The sequence below is a fragment of the Phasianus colchicus genome, chromosome 13 (genome assembly GCF_987193195.1).
Source record: "Phasianus colchicus chromosome 13, bPhaCol1.hap1.1, whole genome shotgun sequence".
Taxonomy (NCBI): Eukaryota; Metazoa; Chordata; class Aves; order Galliformes; family Phasianidae; genus Phasianus; species Phasianus colchicus.
In genome coordinates, this window is record NC_143448.1 from 6,925,997 (window position 1) to 6,945,551 (window position 19,555).

Consider the following 19,555-nt stretch of genomic DNA (forward strand, 5'->3'; position numbering starts at 1 on the left):
GCAGGCAAACCTGCTGATGGTAAGTCAGCAGTGCAACCTCACAGTGAGTGAAGGCTAATGAATACTGCACAGCATTGACAGGAGCATGGCCAGCAGGTGCAGAAAATGACACTTCTCCCTCTTCAGCCCTCATGAAATCACACGGAGTACTGTGCACAGCTTTGGGCCCCTAGCACAAGACACACTGAGGCAGGCGAGGCTGCAAAGGCCACCAAGATGGCTAGAGACTGAGGGAGCCAGCTCTGCTCAGCCTGGAGAAAAGGGCAATACAATTCCTATTCTCAGCTACAAAATGGGGACTGAAGGAAACAAGGAGCCAGACGCCTCTTGGTGGCACCCAAAGGACAAGAGGCCTGCTTTGTGGCACGGGGAGTTCCTATTAGGTAAGAGGTAGAGGTGGGCGAGTGTTCTCAATGAGGGCAGTCAAGCAAAGGAAAGGTCCCCCCACAGCTGTGAGATTTCCACCCCTGGAGATGTTCTCACAGTTGTGAGATTTCCATCCCTGGAGATTTTCACCCCTGGAGATGACCCCTTTGAGCATGACCTATCAGACCCCAGACGAAGCCTTGCCTTGAGCACGGGGATGGACTTGGGGACCCTTTCAATCACCATCAGCCAGCAACTCAATGGAGCACCCTCAAAATGAAAGCATGAAAGTTTTTCTTTTAAAATGCTTCAAACTAGTATTAATGTCTTTTATCAGGCTAAAATTATACTTATCCTCAGCATACAGCACATATTATTAACATTGGGATTAAAATCCACACTGTGCAGCCCTACCCCCCTAATCCACCCAGCTGCTACATTCCAGCCCTGCCAACCCCCAGGGCAACTTGTACAACAGCTCCACTTCCTCAGGACTTCTCCTGAACTACTGAAGACCAGGCCAACTGCCCTAGATACTCCCCTGTTGTCCACACACCCTCACTCATTTCATTAGCAGGCATCACATCACACATTTAACTGAACTTCTGAAAAGGAATAACAACAATGGGACTTTCAGGAAGTGCAGCTGCTTAAAACTCATTTCTCACACCCTCTTGCTTGCACTTAGCCAAATATTGCGTGTCAGAATTCTGTAAAATCAATTTTCAAGTTATCCATCCAGCTCCAGAGCCTGCTTTCCAGTCTCACAGACTGAAATCTAACAAGCTGAGCAAATTTTGTCTTTGCAGTTCCTTGCTTAACACCATAGGGAAAATTCTGTCAAAATCTAGATGCTTATGCTAATAGTAGAGGAGGGAGAATAGGTCCCTTTTCAAAAATCAGCAAATTTCAAAAAAATGCTTTTCTAAAAAAGTAGATAGAAAAAGAAGTGTCTGAGGGTATCCTGTACACAGAAACAAAACCAAAGCTTTTGATTCATGGAAGTGCATATAAAACCTTCATGAATCAGTGACAGTTTCTGAAAACAGTTTCAATATCTTACAGCTTAAAAATCTCTATCACAAATATTTTAAAAGATTTTCAGTAAATATAAAATTACTCTAAATAATACTTCAGTATAAAAATATTTTATTAGGTTTATTACTTCGCTGAATTCAAATTCACCCAGATACAGAATTATAAGGAAGAATGTAAACTGGGAGACTTGATTCTCAGAAATAGCAATCAAATCACAGAGATGGAGCAGCATCCTTTCAAGACTGGTTTCTACAGTAAAAAGCCATAATACCAAATTTGTCATAAATGAATCTGAAACAATTTCCTCTGTGACAAACCTCAAGAAGTAACAGGTCCAAGTGCCGACAGTAATCTACACACTTATCACACACTTTTCTTGGAAAGCTTGCCATAAGTGTCTGTGCAAAGCTACAAACAGATAAAGGCAAACAGCAAATATCAACATCCTGTCACTGCTTAATTCCCTCAAAATACCTTAAGCCTCCCTGCCTTGATCTGGCACATAACTGAGAATATTCTTTAAATTACTTTGTCATGCAATTGTAGTTTTCTGCCAGGATGCATGAAGGTTTCTAACAATGACGGTGGTGCTATTTGCTGATCTCAGGACTGCAAGAGCACTTATCGTTGCTGCTAACATTTAAACTCAAAATATGCTATGCATTTTTACACTGATGTGATTTCCACATTGCATCATCCCAGAAGTATAAAATACTGAACATTAAAAATCCTAATATTAACTTGAAAGCAAAACTGCTTTTCTCAATACTTTTAGTATATTTTTGAAAAACATTTTTTGATACAGACACCTTAAAGTTCCTCGATGTTTCAAGTGGGGTTTTTGCCTAATGTCTCCTGATATGCAATGAATCTTCTCAAATTCATCTTCACGTTGTCAAGAACACAAAGCTGATCTGTACTATATTGTCCTTTGCCTTCTTTTCGTATCTGAAAAACCAAAAAAACACATACTTTCACTAATGGAGAAGCTTTTCCTATTAGATCCCCAGAAGCTGGTAATGTTTAGAGGCTCTGTAGCAAGCCATCCTATGCATCCATTTTCACAACACCAACACGTTCATGTGTGCACATTCACCACTAGCAAATATTTCTGCAAGTCACTTCACTCCAGTACATTTCTGCTTAAAACTAGGCTACAAGTGGCATCCTATTTCACTCCTAAATCTAAAACATGCACTTACTAACTGCTTTTCAAATTAAAGATCTTACACTCCTAACTGATCAGATGACTGTAGCCCTATCAAACATCTATACGTGCCTAGCGATAGGACTATGAAAGTCACTTCTCAGACTTCATCCAACTAAGAAATAATGCACTGAAAGCTATTCTCTAGTTAAGTCAAAGCTACATTTAAAATTACAGCTTACGATTTTGGCAGTTCTTGGAAATACAGGATAATTAACCAACAACAGAACAAAAATCCGCATGCAACCACTGCAAGTTAAAACCAGAAGATGTGAATGTAAATTCAGAAGGGACTTTTCCTTCCCAACAAATTAGCTGCTCTCCTCCAAAGACATCTGAAGGATTATTTTTACAAGAGTTTCAGAAAAAATAATCACTTGCACATCATAGACGTTGCAATGCAGTGCTGTTACCTTACTGATTCTGTAAACCGCAAGGTGAGTGCATTTGGTTTCTCTAAAGCAGAATAGCATGAATTTAATTATTTGCTTTCATTTTTTTTCCCCATCATCTCATAAAGTCATACATTCCTGCTTAATTATCTCTCCTAGCAGCCTAAATCACAAACCTGAACCCACGCAGCAAACTGAGACACCAAGCTGGCTGCATCTGATGCCTACCCTCATTTTGAACACTGGCTGAAATTCTTTCAGCGCTGGAAGCAACTTCATCTGTACTGCTGCTTTTTCTCCTTCTTTACCATCTGCAAATACATCAAAAAGGGCATCCAAGGCTTCCCCTGCTACCACAAGAGAAGACTCCTTCATAGCCACCTCAAGAAGAAATTTTCCGATCATCTAAATACAAGAAAGAAAAATTGAGTTTTCAAACACTGCGTAAGATAATTTTTAAAAGCATCAAAGTTTCAGGCTTGCCACACAAAGTAGGCTCTTTCACCTTTAGTGTTTCAGCTGTATCTTGTACTTTGGCCAAGACACTGCCAGAAATTCCAAGGATGCTCACTACGTTCACTCTCACACTGGCATTGCTGCTGTGAATACTCGCTTCACATAAAGCCAGGAGCTGCTCAGGAGTCATACACTGATCAGCAAGGAAGAAGAAAGGAAGGAAAAAAAAGAAACATGTATTAACATTTCCAGAGAAACTTTAAAATATGAAATTTAAGTAATGTGCTTCTACACAACACTCGGGCAAATCTGTAATAGGAAAAGAGAAATTCCTATATTATGAAGGGTACATGGATTCTTGAAAGTGTAATCAATAAGAGAACAGTTAAACTTTCCCTTTCAAATTCATAAGGTGTTTCTTTCAGAACTTAAGCAAAGCTTTGTGAAGCTGAGGGAAAAAGGTTGAGCCAAAAGAGATTTTCACAAATCTACCCAGCTCGTTAGCTATCCAGCTCGTTACAACTTATAGAAGCTCATATTTCAGTTTAAAGCCAGAAAGGACCAGCAGCCCACCTAGTATTACATCTTGTATAACAAATCACTAGGCTTCATTTCTATATTTAGCTCATGCTCAATGCTGGATATTTAATTCAAGTCCAACAAACATTCTAGAAAGACCAGCTTCAACTGGGTTACATCAGAAAACAAAGAATCCATACGTCTATGTGATGTTAGCAGACAATGTACTTGTCATTCTAACCATCTCACCCAAAGTTTTTATTGCTACTTTAATTTTTAAAACATTTCACCTGTTTATATATAGCAAAGTGTTCCTGTAAGGTCTATGAAACTACCGGAACATTTGAGCTTGATACCTCTTACCTGGGAGATGTTCTTTGATGCCATTGTTTGTAGGAGAGCCCTCAAAGCACTGGTTATGGCTTCCAGGAATTCTGTGTCTTCAGGGAGTTCTGTTAAAGAATTGCACCCAAAGCCAAAAGTTAAATGAGAAGATAAGGATACAAGAAGCATGAATTCCTTAATCCTTAACTTTTTCCTTCAGGTACTACGAAAAACAGGAAAAGCTAGATTTTCAGTAACTGATCTTTGTAGTTGTAACCATAGTGATTTTTTTTTTAAATTCAGTAGTAATTCTATCTGGAAATTAGATATATTGTTCTTTCATGGCACTTACTTTCACAGAATCATTTGTGTGAAGGGATCCTTAAAAGCCATCTAGCCCAACTCCCCTGCAATGAACAGGGATACCTACAGCTCCATGAGGTGCTCAGAGCCCCATCCATTCTGACCCTGAGTGTCTCCAGAGGTGGAATATCCACCACTTCCCTGGGCAACCTGTGCCAGTCTTCACTACTCTTTTCTTAAAAACATTTTTCTTGTATCCAATCTAAAACTTGTGCAGAGCAGAGGGGCAGGATCACCTCCCTTGCCCTGCTGGCCACTCTTTTGATGCAGCCCAGGATACAGTTGGCTTTCTGGCCTGTGAGAGAACACTGCTGGCTCATGTCCAGCTTGACATCCACGCAAGTCCTTTTCTACAGGGCTGTGTTCCACCCTTACACCTTCCAGCCTGTACTGATAGCAGGGGTTGCCATGACTCAGGTGCAAGACCTTGCACTTGGATTTGTTGAACCTCGTGGAGTTTACATGGACCCACTGCTGGAGTGTGTCCGGGTTTCTCTGATGGCATCCCATCCCTTGGGCAGATCAACTGCACCACATAGCTTGGTATCATCCACACACTGAAGGTGCAAAAGTGTGTTTCAGGACACCCTGGTTAAGACACTTGTTAAGACTGTTCTGACACCACAGTCAGAATAGAAGCTTGAAAATCATGTGTCACATGTGGCCATATTACAGGAACTGAGAAAATTACAGAAGCTGACTGAGTTCTTTAACTCCTTTCTTCTAAATAGGCTATTTTAGACACTCAGAACATTGGGCTCTTTCCAACTCATGTAAAGAGCATGCTTTCCAATGGTTTAACAACCTTTCAGAAACGTACAAATCAAACAGTGCATTATTCCTGTTAACTACAAATTCATCAGTAGGAGCCATCACCTTCAGTGCACATTCTGCATTCTTCAAAGCTTTTTATTTTTTTTTTTAAGGTGTTGCAATTTTCTGGACTATTCCAGAAGCAGAAACTCTTGCTAACTTAATACACATCTCCACCTCCCACCTAAGCTACTCAATCTTTATTTTCTTTCTTTAACCTGTAAACCACAAAATTCCTTCTAAACACCTGGTGACTTATCAGCTCTAACAGTTTCCATTAGTTAGCATTTAATTACTAGCAAAATATTTAAACTAATTGCAGATTCTCTGTCTTCAGCTTGTCATTTCTCCAGTTTCACTTAAGAACTTCCCGACTATTCCAAAGTATAATATGAAAATCTTGCTTATGTTTTCACATTTATTTTCATTTCTTGCATTTTGTTTTTTTCAAGCACTACAATCATATCACATGCTTTTAATATGACATTTAAAAATATTTTATTTTGAAATTTTTTTAAAAAAAGTGTGTTTTGCAGGCAGATGCATCCTCAAGCAACAATGCAGCGTCATACTACACAACAAATAAGGACTGCATGCACCATATTTGTGGTTACAAATGAAGTCACTTGAAGGAAGGGAGGAAAACCGATCCTCTCAAGCTTTTAAAAGACAAGAAATGACAAAGCTATGCATACGCTAGACTTCAGATCCATCTTAGGAAATACATTTTCTGTCAGTTTTGAGATCTAGCAGGTTCCTCCAGTCTCTAAGAATATCTCTGATTTACTGATGAGCCATATCACTGACCTTAAAAACACATTAGAACAGTCTGAATGAAGCACCTTAGCAGGGAACCAATTCACTGAGTTGGAACCAGCTGTTTTTTAAAAGTCTTGGTTCAGTTTATCTACTATTAGTAACAGAAATCATATAATAAGTGGTCCAGCAGTACTATTTGAATGACTATGATCTGATCTAAGGGATTGCAAGAGGTAGCTGGAAATGCTAACTGCCATGTACCTGCACTAGGTTCATCCATTATGGATACTAGCAGATCTATAGGGAAACCTTATAGTATCTCTATGAAATAATGTGTCTTGGAAGAATTACAGTGGATGCATGATAGTGTTCACCAGGGTATATTTGATATTCGAAACCAGTATCATTTTTAGAAAAATTAAATTATCCAGTTTATTGACTTCTCCATTCAAACTGAACCACCATCATAACATGAAGTAGTTATCTTATGCACATTTGCACATTTCCTTTCTATAGAAATGTTTTCAATAAAGCTGTACAATCACATGCATAATGCATGTCCTGGAGACAAGAAGGCTGCCATCTTTCCTACTGCAGTATGCACATGCATTCTGAAGATCTTTGCAACAGCCACTTTTACCATTATTTCAAAAAATTCCTAGAAAAAATGATGTGACAGACCCCCCCCCCCCCCCCCCAAGCGTTTCCAAATTTAAAGGGAAAAGGTCCCATCTTTCTGATGACACAGCTGATTGATGAAAAACTGCTATTATCACTAATATATTCAGGCAAACAGTTTTGGTCTCACAGCAAGGGAAGATTCATCTGCTAACTTAGTGATTTTCTTCTTGCACACATAGACGTAATACAGTCTTGCATTAGAAGTGTAATTGCTCAAGATTCAATCTGAGTAAACACACTATACCACTGTACACTGCTCTGTCAGCATGTTTCTGATACTCAGTATCCTTATTTTGAAAGATTAATAGAATACAATTAATAAAATGGCAATAAAACCTAACATGCATAGTGGCTACCTTAGACCTATATGACAGGCCAGCAAGCCTCTAAACACCTTACCTGTTTTAGAAAAGATCAGCTGTGAGAGATGTTGTGCAAGTGACTGAAGTGCTGAGGCTCCTCCAAGGCAATCCACATCTGACACCAACAAAATGCTATGAAGACAGGTTAAAGCTCTACACTGCACTGTGTTCAGTCTGAAACGAAACCAAAAAGTGCACTTAGCAGACCTTTGTAAATAAATGCAGAAATACAGAGAAGGCTCTCGAATTAAGTAAAGATGTGATCTGGTGTGTGGTTTACCCAAAGATCTGCATCTCTTCATTGAAAATGAAGCATCAGATCTGCCATTTTCCAGATCTTACAAGTAACACAAAGATGAACAGTCCTTCTAAGAGCTCTAAAACTGAGCATATATGGAAAGTAGTAAGAGAGACAATGAAATTCCTACTTTTTAATTAACGGTTTCCAAGACGGATTGTGCATACAGATGTCTAGAGCAACACTGTTCGGAAAAGCAGTTTTTTCAAGAATCTGGGGAGGGGAAAAAGAAAGGTTTAGCAAGAAAGCTTTTGTTTTTCTTCTCTAAAACATGGGAATGGGAAGATTGCATTTTTAGCTTAATGACAAACAGATACCTCAAGTAAATGTATTTCATACTTGACTGTCCTCAAAGCTTTGAAGGTAACAAAGTCTCACATGCTAAAAATGTTAGAATCTTCCTCAATCACTCAAAGATGGGGCAATGAAACACAGGTTTAGCACAGCTTTTCTTACACAGCAACTGTACTGTGCATCAGGTGATTTTCTAGATCTCTACTATTCTTTTTCATTCTTGAAAATCTCTCTTCTCACAAACTCTGTTACAGAATTCTCAGCTGCAAATTTAAAAGACCTTAACATGAAGCTTACACTGCCTGCTACTGAGTACAAAAAGCCCTGAAAGTTTTTACCTCAAGTGAATGCTGAATCACACTAATAATTGGGTTGAGATCAGGAATTTTATATTTACAACCCTATATAGTAATGACCAAAACAATTCTGGAACACGAACAATTTTTGTCAGCATCAGATATTGTACTTCCACCATGTATTAAATAGGGTAAAAGAGGAACGTGCATTTTTTCCGTGCTGACTACTGTCATTCACACAGGTTACTTCCAGTTCCTCCAGCTAACATGGACATTTGACAGCCAAGCTTCTAGTCAAGCTTCCCTTTCTTTTTGCAGGTCATCTCTTTCACAACCAAATCAAGAAATAACCTTTGTATTATGAAAAAGCCAAATTAATTATAACACAACCAAATGGCCAAAAACCAAACAAGAAACAACAAAGCACAAGGGTTCTGAAACATAGGAATCTTCTATTCCAACTTACGTTATTTAGACAAAGACAACCCATGAGATGTTGCTACATCTCTAGGAGAAAACAAAAACCAAAGTAACAACAAAAAAGCTAAACTGTCTTTAAATAAATTTCATCTTCTGCAGGTGGAGTGGAGAGATTTGTTTGCCTAACTTAGGATATAAATTGTACACAAATGAGAGACTGTAGCACATGTTGGAAACAAAAGAAAATACCTTCTTTGGAATGAGGTTGTTCAGAAATGCCGAGTGAACCTCAGCAGAGAGGCACAGAGGTGACATCAGCAGCCCACTGCCCTCACTGTATGAATTTTCCATAAACAGGTCACTTTCATCACTGCTGGAGAGCTCTTCCCACTCATCATCAGAGGGATCTGAAAACAGAAGAAAATTTGTAAATGTGACCCCACTACTGAATTATACCTGGCTCCAGCTCTTGGTTTAAGTCTTAAGTTCCAGTGCCCTAATGAAACCCACATAACCCACGAACCATTAAGCCACACACCACAAATGTAGTACCACTTTTGTTTAAACTGTCACACTAAAAAAATTACTTATTTTATATTCACTCATGGAACATGTACTCTTATGAAACAGATTCTCCAAACACAGACACCTCATCCTCTGGTATTAACTATGCTTTACTTAAAGATATCAGATAAGGCATAAAAGAAGGATTTCTTGAGAAATAGTAAACATTTTCTAAGATTTTAACTTGGACTGTACCAATTTGCTTTTTGAGATAGATTCAAGCATGCAAACACATTTGTTTAACCTGTTTAATACCCATAATCAGATTAAGGCAGATTGTCTAAGAATGCTGAAGTCACAGAGAGACCTCTTCTAACTGGGCACTAATGGGGTTGGATGAAGGTGCTGCTGTTTTCACAGAAAGCTAGTGAAAAGGAAGTCATGACAACAAAGCCAGCCAAAGCAATCTAAATTACCTTTGACAGCTTTTTCAGGCAACATATTTTAAGTAAATTAGAAGTATAAATATATACATTAAACTGGGTTGATATTTTCTGTGGGGACAGCTGTGGGGAGAGGTGTTGAAGTAAGGATATAAATGAGCACAGCTTCAACAAAGTAAATAACGTGTCTGTGGCAAAAAGTTGCGTTGGCCTGATGAGCACAAGTCCATCACCTACATTTAAACTGATGTTCCTACATCCACAGGATTTGCAGTAAGCTATCTAATGTTTCAGATCTGGTTACATTTTAACTGGTGCACAATTGGTTTTTACACAAATTCTAGAGTCTACAAGTAGGAATGATACGCTTCACTGAGGGATGAAATTTCCGCCTCTGTTAAAAGGTCAGGATATTTAACTAATGTGACAAAATTATACATATTAATATCTACCTCCATGTAATTTTGTCTGACAAAAGATTAATGTGTCATCTACTTCCTACAGAGACTAGTGTGATAGCCATGCACTTCTTCTGTGGCAAAAGGTAAAGTCATTCATCTTAAAATACATTCATTTACTCTCTTATTGTATTTCACCTGCACTGAGCACCTGCATTCAATAACTTCTAAGACTTTATTTAAAAGGTGATGATTACTGTTCACATGATGCAAAGTAACTCGTTAGGCTGTGACCACCTGATCACATGGTCAAAGTCTTTTGCTTATGGTAACACCCAATTAATTCTACCCCTACAATGCACTGGTGTTACTACCTTCTGCATGAGAAAACATGTCATCTTTCATATTCTACCAACAAGGCCCTGCCCCAGTGCAAGAGCAAACATGCAAATAAAGCTGACACCTCCTTTTCAATACGTTTTTTGCAGATGGAAGCAGTTTTTTGTTGTTGGTTTTTTTTTTTTTTTTTTTTTTTTTTTAGAAGCAGCATCTTAAAGCAAAGAAAGAAAAAAATCTCTGAAACTTAAATGACCACTGTACTAGCTGACCTAGCAATTCAGCAACAAAAACAGCAGCGGTATCACAGCTCAGAGAGCAGAAACTGGATCAGCCCACAGCTAAGATCAGGTTTCTTGTAATGTTCTTGGAAATACAGGAGCATTTCCGATGGCAATCCTATCCTAACTAGGGCTGACAACCTGTGAACTTTGGACAACAGTGCTGATTCCTGACTGCTTCCTCCATGCCTGCTAAGGATGAGAGTACTGTTTCTCCTCCCAAATGCCAGCCAGTAAACAGTTAAAAAAACATCTATTTGTCAGCATTGGTTATTTCCCTTAGTTGTGTGGCAAACTTTGTGTTTTCACCAAGTCAGCTTAACGGCAAAAGCTGTTTTATTCATCAAATAACTTGAAAATTAAACCAACAGCTGTCTCTGGATTCCTCTTAATTTCTATTTCTGACTACAATTTTGTCTGCCCATGTCTGAGTGAAGTACTGCAGTGAAATACAACACAGTCAACCTTACATTACACTGAGGGAATGGTAGAATATGCAGCTTACCCACAAGAGATTTTCCAATTAAAGGGGAGAGCTTATGAATTACAACTCATTAGATAAGAAACACAGTTATGAAAAAAGCTTCACATATGAGGTGAAGAATTTCCTTCTCCCATAAGAAAAAAAAAAAATCCCCTGTGCAAATACCTGGGTATTACTGTGGATTTTATGAGGATGTGAAAAGATTCACCCATAAAGTTACCTCCTATATGATTACTTTTGCATCAGCCTCACAAATTGTGTTAGTGACTAAAATGCACAGTTTCTTTTGTTTTTAAACAGAATTTGTGAATCACTTATTTGTCTTCTCATGGGTTTGGAGAAAAGCCATCAAGACGTTGATTATCAGAGTTCAAAAAAAGATATCCTATTTCTTTTCCTACTCCTCCTCCAGCATTTTTCTTAAAAAAAAAAAAAAGAAAAGAAAAAAGAAAAAAAAAAGCTCATCAAGGCAGAGCTCTCAACAGTCTACATCTGCACTGCTTCTGCTAGAGTTTCATGAAAAGTCACCTCTACTTCTTCTGCAACACATGCAGTACCTAAGTGTAAGATGTTCAGTAATTCAGTCAAAACTATAAGAATTCTCTCCTTAAAAAAAAAAAAAAAGGATACCCATTCCTGTAACAGGATTCACCTCAATATTGTATCAGATTAACACTCTGACTGTTAATTGCACTCTATCTGAACAAAGAATTGGTTGCAGGACTGTTTTAGGAAATATATCTTTGGCACAAGCACTCAGAACAAAGCCTTCCCCTTTAAGTCATATGGTATGTGCAGTAACATGCAAAAATGTGTAAGAAGTTATTTAAATGAGAAAAATACTTAAATAAGTAATAGAATTAATTATTGTGATTCTCAACCAGATGAGGGCATCAGGCAGGAATGACAATTCTATGCAAATTCACCGTAAAGACTAAGATCACCAAATGGCAAACTAAACATGACTTATCCCAGAAACAAAAGCCACATCACCACTTGCAATGGAGGAGAGATTCCTACAAACCTTCGCTGCAGCACATATTAACAATGATTTCCAGAGCAGTCTGCTGAGCTGTCAGTAAGGCTGTCACTTCTTTCAGTTCCCATTTATCAGACTAAAGAAAAAAAAGATGCAAAATTTAATTTTGGAAAACAACATTTCACTGCAATTTAAAGCATCTAGATTGTCAGTGAAAAATACAACTCAGCTATTCCTCTTCTCACCCCTCAGCAAAGCTTCTAGAAAACATTAAGATCTATCTACCTATCATCACTCTGACAGATATTTCAAATGACCATCTCTACTAGGGATCAAATTTTACTTTTAAAAATGTCATCTGAACTAAAGTTGTAACAGAAAAGATTACTAAGATGTTACCTGAAGTCCTAGCAGAAATATTTATTTCTATTTTATTTTTCACACAGGACAGCGAATGCATTTGTTATCACTCTGCAATCTCCACTGAACACTTAAAGCCATTAAACATCACACTCACGCAGGGCTCAGGACTTCCTGCACTAGCTAGAGGTAAAAGTCAGATAAGCCTACACTTCCCACTAGCCAACAAAATGGAAATGTGCTTTCCTTATGTGTTGCTCAACTTGACCACATTTGAACAACTTGTGCTGAAATTCTCCATGCTCAGCTCTGAAGTCTTAGCTAAAACAGACAAGCCATTTGGGAGTTGAGATTAGTGACTGTAGCAGTAACTTACTCTGGCAAACACTAGACAGCAACAGCCATTCAAACACACAAAGCTCCCAGAGCCAGCCAGCCACACTTACTGGAAGCAGGTCTGAGATGTCAAGTTCTCCACTGCCTTTTCCTTTAGATATTTCTTCCATGCCATCATCTTCACTTATAGCACAGTTGTCTGTAATGTCAATCACGTTTTCCTCGGTTTCTGCCTCTGCAGCAGGTTTTAATCTGTTTTTTTCAGCTTCATTCATACGAATAATTGTTTCACCAGCATCTACTGCTAATGATTCTGAGAAAATCTTCAGGATTGCATTAACCATGTTTCCCAGGCTGCCTGGTGGAATGGTTTCCTTGATATTCCAGATGGTGCCTATACATGAAATAGTTGAAACATAAAAATGCATTAAATTGTCAAATCCCAGCTCTGTAAGAGCCGTATATTTTGTGAAGACACAGCCTTCCATGAGTTACAATACTTATGGCTTGTATTTCTGTATGAGTCCACAAGTCTGTTCTCCACAGATCTGCATTTTTCTTTTTAGCATTCCATACACTGCTATGTAATACTGCCCGATATTCATGCCTCAAGCTCAGGGAAATTCCAGTATGTAAGAACACACGTAGTATTTATAAGGAGTTATGTTGACACTTTTACCTTTAGGAAAAAAAAATTAAAATCCACAAGAGAATTATTTTCGGAGGATTCTCAAAATTAAACTCATTTATTGCACTCCAATTCTAAAAGTCACCATGGTTGAACAGTTGAGGCAGAGAGAACAAGGCAGAAAATCTGAGGTAAAAAAAACCCCACACTTGAGGTAAGATCAAAACAATTCCTGTACTACTTATTACTGACTCATTAGACTTGTGAAAACCAAACGAACATTTAAAATGGATGACCACAGAAACAAATTCAGAATCAAGCATTTGAGATGATTCTTTACAGACATTTGGGTCTATGTTTCACTTCAATACACCGCAAAACACAATCCTAAGAGGAAGAAATAACTTCATGAACCAACTATGCAAGCAGTGCTTACAGCTAATGTCAGGACATCATCACAAGTGGATGTGAAGGTGAGGAGAGGAAGCCTTCCGGCTCTCCCACCCTCCTTTACCTTTTGTGCCAACCAAAACAGAAGGAATGCCCCAGACACTCTACCTGCTATCAGTGTTCTCAAAAGGATGTGCTTCATTGTGCTCTCTGGACACAGCATCACTGTTTCCAAGACTTGCTGCACAGGGGCATTGAATGAAGAAAGGAGATCCGGATTATCTTCTGTCACTGCCTGTAAGCAATTTGCTGCAGCAAAGGAAAAAAGCAATAATTAATTAACAAATCCAGTAGTAAATTTCAGTCTCCGAACAAGAAAGCACTGCACTCCCGAAAGTTGGAATAATTAAACACAGGGGAAAAATACGCGATGAAGCTTCATACTGTAGCAGCATGACACCATCCTTCACAATTTGTGGCTGAGGTTAACAGACATACTTCAGCAAACATGCTGCAGGTAGGGCAGTGAGGACAGTGCTGCCAGACAGAACTTAAATCAATTTCAGCTACATGAAATTCAATTTCTGCACCGTATACTGATTAATATAAAAAAAAAAGTGCTGCAAGCACAGACACCATTGAGACCATATAAGACCGTTATAAGACCATAATTACAATACTACTAATAAAAATGCATTCACAGTGATAGGAGCCACTTGATTTTTTTGTTTTGTTTTCAGATGGATCATATACTTTGATCTATTGGGAAAAAAAAAAAAAAAGACACATCCTCCCTCAAGCACTTTCTTTCCACAGACCTTTTCCTCCCATGTAACCACCAAGGCTCCATTCCCCTTTTGGATTTCTGAACACTGTATTGTTCAGAAAGGAATTCAAAGTCTGATATCCGGTGTGCAGTTTAAGCAACACTAAGGCAGGTGCATTATGCAGTAGATTTGTCATCAGTGTTACATTCAGACAGTAAAGAAAAAAACCTAAATCTTTAGACCCCATCTCTTCTTTTTACAACTTACCTACTGAAATTGCCAGATCCACATTTGTGGAAAATTTCTTAATGTAATGTAGCACAGCCTCCAGACACCCTTCTTTATTGAATATGGATACTGCTGTACTGTTGCATTCACTAATGCATAAAAAAAAAAGATCCATAAAACACTTTTCCCAGGGGAAAGTTATTCTAACAAAATTTTAAGCAACACATACTTGGTATTTCTCACATTTATAGTTTTAAGACCTACTTAAGAATGACATATTAGCCAAAGAGCTCATCACAGTTATGGCCAACCCTACAAAACACAGAAAAAGGGGCTGGGATACCCGGGATACCTCTGAGGAAAGCTGCTCTGTGTCAGCTGCTTCCTCACGCACATTATTCAGGAGTTTATCAGGCCAAGTGCAAACTTCTGTGAGCAGAGCCAACCTGAGCACAACAGGCAGCACACAGCCATGGGCCTTCCGCCAGCCCACGTGGATGACTTCACCCTCACATCCCGACAGAGACTGGGCTGCTGCCTCTCCTATCACTGCAGTCATTTACTCTGCAAATGAATGCTGCCCAACATCCAGAAAGGTACACCAAAATAGTGTTAAATTTCTTCCTGTTATCAACTGTGGAATTCATATCTCTTCAAGTTTTCACAGCTACTTCAATTTTTCAACTAAAATATTAATACAAGACAAATTCTAACTAAAAAAGGCACAGGACCAACTACCTACAGTGCTCTTCAAAAATCCACTTGTGAAAATACTGTCTCGGCATCAAAGCCAGCCCTAGTGTGATCAGCAGCAATGCCAGCAGTTCATGGTCAGAGCCACAGGGTTCAAATACACACAGAAGGAATTTAGAGCACACTTAATGACTGCAGTTCCTCTTCCAAAGCACTGGTGTCTACAAAAGCTGTCATTAAAAGAAAGAACACTAAAAATTGTCCACATAGTCCATGCAAGGTGCTGAGGAAGCAGTTCCTGCACTGCTTTCAACCCCTTAAAAACACACTTTACAGATAAAGCCTCAAGTCAGCGTCCAATCAGACAGACAGGGAACTCCTTTGCAATACTGCATTGTACAAAACAAAATTCTCTATGGACCAGAAATGTGCAGCTGTTACAAAATGAAGAGAAAATAAAATTCAAGGAGAACTTTCAGAAGAGTTTTGCATCATTTAAATATGCATTTACTCTCCATTTATTTAGTGGTTCCAGTGCTGATTACTAACTGAGCTACTCATATTCTTTTCTCACATCATTATGCAGATCTATTAGTGCTTTAGTCATTACAGGGCAGTTTGTTCCAACACTTAATACTAACTTTTGGGAAGACCTGCAGAGGGAGTAAGCTGTAAGAAAAGCAAACCAAAGCTCAAACATCTGCCCCCTGTATTACAGCAGGCACTGACAAGCCTGCACCCAGCACCACCCAACTCAAACTGTACAAGTGTCTTCACAGAGCCTATGACAGAACACATTCAGAAAGCAGCATCCCAACTAAGGATGATCGATGGAAAGAAACTGATGACCAACTTCATGTATTTTTAAAATCCTTCACTTACAAGTTGATGTTCTCTCATAGATTACTTTTGTATTTCAGATGTGGACCCGCCATATGACAAAGTAAGCCACATGTAGGGAGCTACAGGCAGAAATCAGGTGGGCAACTGAACACAGCTGCTCATGCAAGGACAGCAGCTTCCTTTCTGCCTCAGCCACTGTGCTCTTTCAGCAGCAATTTCATTTTTCTTTTCTAAGAGGCCAGTGCTAATGCAGAACTCACCACACATTCCACAGCAAGTTGATAGCCTCGTTGGCTATATCTTCAATGTAATTTTTGTTCATCTCTCTGCGTTTCTTCGGGGAGAGCTGGTTAGCATCTAGTCCATTGCTACACTACAACCAAATAAGTAAAATGAAGTTGGAAAACAAGCCAAGAGAAAAGCCAAGATTTAAAATGTTCAAAGCAGAGGGAATTGAGAAATCTCTCATCAAGTGTTTAATGTCAGAAAACCTGACTAGTTTTCTTTTCACTGGGTCACAGCGGGATTGAATGATTGATTTGTTTTCTCCTGTAGAAACAGACTCCTACAGTACTAGCTTTGTATTCAGACTTCAGGAACACTTTTTTTTTTTTTAATAAAGAAATACTTAAGAATTTTAGAACCTGAAAGGCTGTTTCTTGCCAGTAGAATTTATATGCAATTTTCAGCAGTTCTAATCACAAGGATTTATTCAGCTATATATCTTGCTGTGCTCTACAGTAAAACTATTATTCGTATTTAAAATACACAGAAAACATACAGAAAATGATGGTATTGCTCAAAGTTGCTCATACAAAGACAGCAGCTGACAGAACCCAATGCAGTTTCCAAACTGCACTGCAAACCTGGACCAAAGAACAGTGCTCAGTACACACTGTTTTACAAAAGAAATAACTACTCAACTCTAATCTAAGTTTTCATTAAGACAAAACTGTTCACCAAGAAAGCTCGTTACAATAAAGATGTGCAAAATATCCTGACAGACAGAACAGACTACTCTTAAATGTCATTCCTGATCCCAAATCTCCAGCCTGCTCAAGCAAAAACCAACCCAGGCAACACACCTTACCACAGACCCAAACTGCCAGCTGAGGAAGAACATAATTTTGTAGTGTTTCAGATTTACGTATATCAAGACTTGTAGCAGTGTATGTTTACTAACAAATCCTAATGATGAAAAAGCAATGTATTCTGTATCACGTGAGAGATACTCAAAACGTAGAGCAGTTAACACTCCTAAAGATAAGGAGAGGCTATTAGATCTACCGAAACACTCTTTTAAAAACTTCTCACAAATATCTATCTTAAAAACGCTACAAAAAATGGAACTACTTTAGAAAGGAAGATATGTGAAGGGCTAGATCAGTTTAAAAACAGACTAAGAATAAACAAACCTCTTTGAGAAGTGCCACAAGGGGTGTCATGACATCCTGGGTCACCATGTCATCACAGACTTCAAATCCTCCGCAAGCACTCAGATTTCTAGGAAAAAATAAATTTGTTTGGATCAGATAGGAGAATTTCTAGAAACATTTCATAACAGTATTTTTTTTTTCTTACTACACCAGGAGTCCCTCACTGCAGAGCCGAACGCTGACCACAGCTTACCGGAGGGCACCCGCCGCCGTCTCACGCACAGCCAAGCTGTGGTCCAGCAGCATGGGGCCCAGGCAGCGGACGACGTCCCTCTGCAGGAAGGCCGGGATGACGTGCTGCTGCTGCAGCAGCCGTGAGATGCTGGCACAGGCGTACTCCCTCACCTCGGCGCTGGGGTGCTGCAGCTGCGGAGACACAGAGTCAGGGGAGCGGGCACACAGCTGGTCTGTATCGTGCGGATGCGACCTTTTGGCTGCAGATCACAGTTCTGAGGAGAATCGAGGGCCTTCAGCTCCTGAGCGAGTTTATAAATCTCTGCCTGAGTTATGAGCTCATCTCTACGAGCAGACAAACCCTGTTCCAGGTGTGTAATGAGAGGGCGCAGGTCAGGCACGGACCTGATGCCAGCTGGCACCACTGGGACCTCTAATTTATGTTGCTAAAAACACATGCAGAAATGTGGGGGGAGGAGGGGGGAATTGGCAGAAACAGTGCCGTAAAAAATGACACCACAAAGAAAACCTGAAGAATCCAAAGCTACACAAGTGCATTAGGCCAGAGATATCTGCCTTGAGACAACTGGAGTAGCCCTGCTCTGTGCCCACAGCCCTGCTGCCAGGTGGGTGTCAGGGCTGCACTCCATGGGAATGACAGAGTGGTTGCAAGGGGCACAGCGATGGCTGAGATGCAACAGAGAAGATAACACCTGCCAAACAGCAGCGTGGAAAAGCAATGCATTCCCTCACCAAAACCCACGGTATCTCTCAGCTCCCTCACCCTGGCATGGGTGTATCTGTGTACTTTTTTTTTTAAATAGTGGATAAGTCAGTCCAGAAAAGTAATCAAGCAGCACTTTGCTCAATTGGTCACTTGGGTGAAGTGAACAAAGAGACTTGTTTACCTAAAGGAAAGTAGGCTTTTACTTCCAATACTAAAGCAACCCACACAAGAAGGTTCCAACTACACTTTCCATCTGTAACGCTTCAATCCAAAACTGATGGGTGGTGGACGATCGGCTGACCCCAGCACCGCGTCTCGATGCCGGCCGGGCAGACAGACAGACAGCAGTCGCGCACAGGGCAGGGCACGGAACACCGGCAGGGCCGGGCCGCCTTCCCTGGCCGCGCGAGGGGCAGGGCCGGCAGCGGGCGGCTCAGCCCCGGGCAGCCGGGAGACGCCGGGCCCTCGGCTTGACGGCGGCGGGCAGCGCCGAGCCCTCGCCTCCCTCCCTCCCCCCCCACCGCCCCCCGCTCCGCACGCCCGAGCGCGGCCTCCGCTGCCCCTCCGGCCCGGGCCCGCCCCCCGCTCGCACCTTCTGCAGCAGCTCGGCCGCCGGCTCCTCCTCGGGGCCGCCCTCCACCTCGCGGCGCGGCTCGGGGCCGGTCGGGGAGAAGGGGACCCTCCGGAACCGCCGCGCTCGGCTCTTGCCCATGGCTCCGCGGCACCGCGCCGCTCGGCGCCGGCGCACCCACGTGTGACACGCGGCGCAGGCGCAGCGCGGCCCGGGAGCCGCCTCCGATGGGAGCGGCGCCGCAGCGGCCCCGCGGCCCAGGAGCGGCCGGACCCGCGGCCCGGAACGCGCTGCGTGCCCGCTGAAACGATCCGCCCGGCAGCAACAGACGGCAGCCGCGATTTGTGCCGCTCCGTCCTCTCCAGATCTGCGCTTGCGCGGTACGAAGA

At 40.7% G+C, this 19,555-nt stretch overlaps 1 protein-coding gene across 1 annotated transcript; it reads right to left on the minus strand.

Annotated features, from left to right (window-relative positions):
- Window positions 1-1,498: 1,498 nt before the first annotated feature.
- On the minus strand, window positions 1,499-19,363 carry HEATR3 (HEAT repeat containing 3). The gene is made up of 15 exons (XM_031615125.2): window positions 19,188-19,363; window positions 17,888-18,060; window positions 17,674-17,761; window positions 16,519-16,631; window positions 14,762-14,871; window positions 13,896-14,036; window positions 12,820-13,103; window positions 12,059-12,149; window positions 8,838-8,995; window positions 7,709-7,791; window positions 7,318-7,454; window positions 4,342-4,430; window positions 3,509-3,652; window positions 3,232-3,408; window positions 1,499-2,352 (listed from the first exon to the last, which is right to left on the minus strand). The coding sequence occupies exons 1-15, from the start codon at window positions 19,305-19,307 to the stop codon at window positions 2,233-2,235; spliced, it is 2,028 nt and encodes a 675-aa protein (XP_031470985.2). The 5' UTR covers window positions 19,308-19,363; the 3' UTR covers window positions 1,499-2,232.
- Window positions 19,364-19,555: the final 192 nt, after the last annotated feature.